Raw genomic sequence first — 6,557 nt, forward strand, 5'->3', positions numbered from 1 at the left:
ATTGTGCAGGAATAAGAATGTAGGTAATTGAATGATCAGACCAATAGCGAAAAGGGAATGTTCAATGAACGAGAGGACTAGAGAGAGTTTTTGAAATTTGGCTATAGAGGATGTCAGGCCCATAACTCAAGAAATGCAAAGGTACATTAACTCATAGAAAGCAAAGGTGCATTAACTCATAAAAAGCAATGGTTGATGGGCAGCAAGGTAACCCCTCATACACAATGCTAAGGCCTTTGCCATAGGCAGGCCAAAAAACTGGCCTACCAAGGCAAGATGCAAAATTAAATGGTCATGCTTTGCCGATTATCAAGGAAGTACTAAATCATCACATGAGTAAGGAGAGCAGAGGTCTACTTGTCATATAAGATTTGATGGTCTTATGCGTCATGCGTGATGCAATATTGGCACTTACCATGAGTCAAGGTTGTCAAGACTCGTGAAGTTGCAAACGACTTTGGATTCTAGGAAGTGGAGAGGGTATTGTGTGTTTGAGGAGATGGGGGGTGACAAGTTCATCAACATGGCTCCGGACACAATTGCGGCAAATGCAAGCCCTCTCTCGCCCTTCCCTTTAACCCCCTTCCTCTTCCCTCCTCGCGCTTGCTCGCTCATCACTGGTTGCTAGTGCTTACATGCTCTGTGACTTAATGCCCCCCCTCCCCCCCCCTCCCCTCTCTCTCTCTCTCTCTCTCTCTCTCTCTCGCTGACTGTGCTTAATCATTGTGCGCTTTAATTAGAAGCCCGTTCCCCAAATGATCATTGGCAAGAGCATGCGCGCACTAATGGTCATCCGAGAGCGAGCTTCTGAAGTGAAGCAGACGTCTACCATCATGATTACCATCTCCAAATGATCAACTTCGTGCCACGTTAGTGTAGCTGTTGTCGACACGATCTTTTGCTCAATTAAAATTTTAATAATGCCCTTTCGCGAGTCAAGAAGACTGCCGCAGTTCAGTGCATGCATGATAAATTTTTGAGACTAGACATGAGGCCGGATTAGAGGATAACGGGCCCATAACTCATGAAAGGCAAAGGTGCATTAACTCATAGAAAGCAAAAGTGCATTAACTCATAGAAAGCAACAGTTGATAGGAAACCCATCCTAAGGCCTTTGCCATAGGCATTTAAAAAGAAACGTTATTAAATGTCACATGGTCCTAAGTTATCATGATCAGCTGTGTCCAAAACAGAGGTATTGGCTGCGTTCGAATCTACCCATATGGCATGAGAGGAAACCATTGAGTTTACAATTTGCGCAGAATATGTTTTTACTAGTGACATAATTGGTGGGCGATCAACAGCAGACACCTCCTAACTAATCATCAATTCACATGCATTCACACAACAATAGGATGCCAAGGCATGTACAGAGCTATTCCTTGCAAAGACATGGATGGAGCCGGTCTTCTGTGCAGAGCGCCGATGGCAGCAATGATTGACTGAGTCCTGCCAATTTTTTAATAGAAGAATGCAAACGGTAAGTCTTTTATTTGCACTTGTTCCTCATGGATTATATGAAGTTCTTTTCCCTCCATTTAGAGTTATGGTTAGGGTTAGGGCTCGGGGTTGATTAATTGAAGATTTTCTCCGTTAGTTTTACATGGTTAGGGTCCAACAGAACGTGCACCGGATTGGCTCTTAAATTGGGTTTAGATCTTAAGATTGTTGCGAATGAAGCACTTAAAGCAAAGGGTTCAGTTGCAGGGTTCAGGGTTAAGGCATGATCCTTTGAAGATCTCGCTCTAAGGGCTAGGGTTAGGAAGGTTTCATGGTTGAGGGTCAGGGCTAGGGTACAGGCGGAAGGTACCAATGGCTTCTATCATCACAAAATATAGCCTTAAGTACACGCTGAGTTCAATCCTCATTGGTGGCATGCATAGGAGGACGGTGGGTTCTTTCATGGCATGGTTAGTGCTGTTATGCTTTAGGGATGGAGTTTAGGGTTTCATCAATCATTGTGATAAGTTGCTGGTGGTCTTGAACAGATGAACATCTCACTACAGGGTTTCGGCCCTAATAGTTCCAGAGAGTCGCTGTCTTTAGAGAGTTCTTGCACCTCATGCTGGGTAGAGGTAACCTTTGATTACACGAACCTTTGGATGGGAAGCAGCTTTGAAATAGGCAAAGACAAAAAGTCCTTTGGCCTAAAGCTTAAACAGTCATCCGAATATGGCTCAGCAGAGAACATATCATGCCAGGTTCACATTGCCAAGGGCAGCTCTAGGTCTGGAGGGTGGGTGGATGTATGTGAAAGAAATGACCTGACAGAGAGTGGCATTGGATGGGAGAAGTTGAGCACAGCGGCAGCGTTGAGTACCTTGGACAAGGGAACCACACTGCCATCTATTGAAGACCTCATCTACATTTTGCAGAAGTGCAGAAGAGAAAGAAACCTAGCATACTCCGAGCAAATTCATAAGCACATTTGTAGTATTGGACTGGCTGCTCATGTAGCTGTTGGCAATCACATTGTGCCTATGTTTGTTGAATGTGGAAGCATCTCCCATGCTCAGTACGTTTTTGACAGGTTGGTTCAGCGGAACGAATACTCGTGGACTTCACTATTGTCAGGATACGCTCAGTGTGGGAGATTGCAGCATGCATGCACTTTGTTCAAGGAAATGCAAGAGGATAATGTACATCCAAGCAATTATACTCTCCTTGCCATCCTCAGAGCATGTGCAAGTTCAAAGGACATAGAAAGAGGCCAAGGCATTCATATGGAGATTGCACAAGAGGGATATGAGAACGATCATTTTCTTGGCAGCAGCTTGGTTGACATGTATGCCAAATGTGGCTTACTTTTAGAAGCGAATGAGGTTTTAAACAAGCTGTTATCTCCAAATGTTGTATCGTGGACAGCTTTACTTGCTGGGTATGCCGAACATGGACCTGCTCAGAAAGTGCTCAGTTCTTATGAGCAAATGCAACAGGAGGGAGTCTCCCCGAATGCTGTCACCTTTGCTTGCCTCTTGACAGCTTGTGGCAGCATAGGAGCTTTAGAGAAAGGTCAAACAATACACAATGAGATTGCACAAAGGGGGTTTGAGAGTGATCAAGTGGTTGGCAACACTTTGATCAGTATGTATGCCAAATGCAGGGCAGTTTTTGAGGCACAAGGAGTTTTTGACCAGATTTCAGCCCGAAATGTTGTATCATGGAATACACTCATAACAGGATATGTCGAACATGAAGCTTGTCTCAAAGTGCTTGTATGTTTGGAAAGAATGAAGTTAGAGGGGGTCTCTCCCAATGCTGTTACATTTGGCTGCATCTTGAAGGCTTGTAGCAGTACGAGTGCCTTAGATAAGGGCAGAGACGTGCATATAGAGATTGTTAAGATTGGAATAGAAACAGATACTTCTATCGGAAACAGTTTGGTTGGCATGTATGCCAAATGTGGCTTAGTTTCCGAGGTGCAGTGGCTCTTTGACAAACTTCTAGTTCGAGATGTGGTGTCATGGACAACTCTCATCACAGGATATGGTGAATACGGAGCTGATGGGGAAGCTCTAAGGTGTTATGAACATATGCAACTAGAAGGTATCTTTCCAGATGCTGTCACATTTCTCAGCATCGTGAATGTTTGCAGCAGCTTACCGACCATAGACAAAGGTGAAAAGATTCACATGGAGATTGCACAGGAGGGCTTTGAAAGAGATGTACTTGTTGGCAATGCCTTGGTGGGCATGTATGCTAAGCATGGCTATCTTTTAGAGGCACGTGAAGTTTTTGAGGAGCTGCCAATCCGAGATGTTTTATCTTGGACCACATTGATTGCAGGATATGCTGAATACGGGCCCAGTCAGGAAGCTATAAAATGCTTTCAACAGATGCAACTAGAAGGCATGCCGCTGGATGCTGCCACATTTGCTTGTGTCCTGAAAGCTTGTGGGCACTTGGGAGCCTTAGCCAAGGGGCAGGAAATACACGCAGAGATTGCACAAAATGGCTTTACAGGAAAGTCCTCTATTGGCAACACATTGATCAGTATGTATGCCAAATGCGGCTCACTGTCAGAGGCGCAGGAAGTATTTGATGAACTGCCTAGCCGAGATGTCCTGGCTTGGAGTTCAATGATACAAGCCTATGGTACAAACCATGCAGGTAACATGGCTCTCCGTTGTTTTGAGGACATGCAAAAGCAGGGTGTGAAGCCGGATACTGTCACATTTACATGTCTTCTCACTGCATGCAGTCATGCCAGCATGGTATCTGAGGGTCAAGAGTACTTCAAGGCAATGAGGGAACACTACGGCATAGCACCGACAGTAGAACAGTATAATTGCATTGTGGATGTTTTGGCAAGATCGGGACATTTGTATGAGGTAGAAAACTTTCTTGATATGTTGTGCCCTCATTCTGAGGTAACATGGGCAGCTCTGCTCAGTGCATGCAAAACCTATGGGGAAGTTGAACTAGGATTAAGATGCTTCAAGCAACTTGTGGAGATAAAACCAGAAGTTGCTGCATGGTTTGTTCTCATGGCAGATATCTATGTAACCGCCGGCAGGTGGGATGATGCATACAGGATAGAGGAGCTGAGGAAGCATGCGGGTGTGAGGAAAAAACCTGCAAGTGCTTTGATAGAAGTTAATGAGAAGGTGCATGAGTTTGTGGTTGGGGATACCCAAAGCAAGGAGCTTGTGATAATGCTAAAAATGCTAAATGCACACACTAAAGAAGAAGGATTTGTATCAAATGTGGATGTAGTCCGGAGACCTAATTCTGAGGAGGAGGAGAAGGAAGAGGCGGCGTTGTGTGAGCATGCTGAGAAGATGGCCTTAGCTTTTGGACTTCTCAACACTCGGCAAGGAGAAACACTTCGTGTGACCAAAAACTTGAGAATGTGCACTGACTGTCACAATGCAAGTAAGATTATATCCAAGGTTCAAAGGAGGGAGATCATCCTTCGAGATGATTGCTGCATCCATCATTTCAAGGATGGCTTGTGCTCTTGTGGCGACATGTTCTGACCAGTTCCTTTGGAAAACAGGAGAAGGTTATGGCTTTAGTGTTCTTGCCTTCCACAGCTCAATGCAAGATCTGATAACCTATATGTCAGGTTTCTTGCTCGAAAACAGAGTGGTGAGACTGTAACACGTTGCCAAACTTTGGAAGAGCTTAGCAAGATTGTGACTTCTTTGGGTACTCAGATCTTATTGTCTGTGTTTATGCCAGGGTATTGATACCTATTAGCTACAAATGAGGCACAGTGTGAGAATTTGCATTATCTAAAGCTGCTTGAGGTCTGGTAGAACAGTTGACAAAACAGGAGCTGCCCTAGCAGTTTAATGCTATGAAAGACATGCCCTCTAAGCCATGAAAACTCGCCCTGTGCTCGGGGCCTAAAGACAACGCAAGAGAGAGAACAACAGTTTACCAAGACAGAACAATGGCAACCAGTTTCCATGAAAAACTAGCAAGCTTCAGTACAGCTAGTGCACTGTGCCCAAAGAGTAGGCAAGAGTATGCTAACAGTTTGCAAAGGGCTGAAGACAGAGTGTGTAGGCAACTATGTATTAAATGCCACAGGAAAAAACACTGTTTCAGAAGTGCAAAAAAGCACAGCTGCTTTGTAAAGTGAATGAAGCAACAATAAGCTTACAGTGTTAAGCTTTAGGCCTGCAAATGAAGTCAGCAGCAGGGGAATGCAACACAAAGATCCATACATAAAATGGCAATACGAAGCGATGATTATTAAAGAGCTCAAGAAGCTACTTGAAGCAGCAAGGATTGTACCGGAGTCCATTGACAACATGAATAAGATTTGGATGAACACGGAGTGTCTTTGAAGACACTCCACCCTTCCATTTTCTTTCTCCAGAATCTAATTGAAGCAGCTAGGACTGCACCACAGCACTGTTGACAACATGAAGAATTTCTGGATGAAGATGGAGCATCTTTGAAGCCACTCCTCCCTCCTATTATCTTTCTACTTTTAGGAGCAATAATTGTATCGGGAGTACCATTGACATGATCAAGAATGGAGTGGCTTTGAAGACACTTCACCTTCTGTTTCACGGTAAGCAAGAGGGATGCCACATACATCAGTTCTTAGATGTGTGTGCCAAGACATCTTGTATAGGATAGAACAGGACAATCAGGGTCTAGCAGACAATTGTGCACGAGACATGGTCGATGAGTGAGGGTGAGGGTTGACTCATAGGGAAGATGTTGGTGCATGCTTATGAGCAGTCTTGGAGGCTCAAGCTTATGAGAATGCATATGTCGGGAACTCATTTGGTGTGGGTTAATGAGAGAGTATATTTTAGCTATAATTATTAGTTAGTGTGCTTTCCTGCTTTATTATTAGCACCAAGCCTAAATTGGTTCATAAGTGCACTATTATTAGAGCCCCAAGCCTAAATTGGCTCATAAGTGCACATTCCTCGTAGGGGGTCGAGACCCAAGCAAGAGCTCTAGCTGCACAACACCTTAGTGGTATGGGAGGGGTTTGGGATGGTATGGGATGCGGTGGCTAGGAGAGGAACGAGTAGGTCTAGCCTCATAGCTCCGGTAGGTGAGCCATCGGCATCATCTACTATGTTTTT

General features: G+C 44.4%; 1 protein-coding gene across 3 annotated transcripts; it reads left to right on the forward strand.

Moving 5' to 3' along the window:
• Positions 1-1,129: 1,129 nt before the first annotated feature.
• On the forward strand, positions 1,130-6,284 carry LOC147621411 (pentatricopeptide repeat-containing protein At3g03580-like). 3 transcript variants are annotated; one of them, XM_086824155.1, is made up of 2 exons: positions 1,130-1,480; positions 1,989-6,284. In XM_086824155.1, exons 1-2 carry the CDS (start codon positions 1,472-1,474, stop codon positions 4,977-4,979), a joined length of 3,000 nt encoding a protein of 999 aa, XP_086680281.1. In that variant the 5' UTR covers positions 1,130-1,471; the 3' UTR covers positions 4,980-6,284. The 3 variants fall into 3 exon arrangements, with proteins under 3 accessions (XP_086680281.1, XP_086680282.1, XP_086680283.1); XM_086824156.1 differs by having other exon boundaries at positions 1,220-1,480; positions 1,702-6,284; XM_086824157.1 differs by having other exon boundaries at positions 1,250-1,480; positions 1,598-6,284.
• Positions 6,285-6,557: the final 273 nt, after the last annotated feature.

This window comes from Cibotium barometz, chromosome 30, assembly GCF_041138505.1.
Source record: "Cibotium barometz isolate CiBa-2024 chromosome 30, ASM4113850v1, whole genome shotgun sequence".
Classification (NCBI taxonomy): Eukaryota; Viridiplantae; Streptophyta; class Polypodiopsida; order Cyatheales; family Cibotiaceae; genus Cibotium; species Cibotium barometz.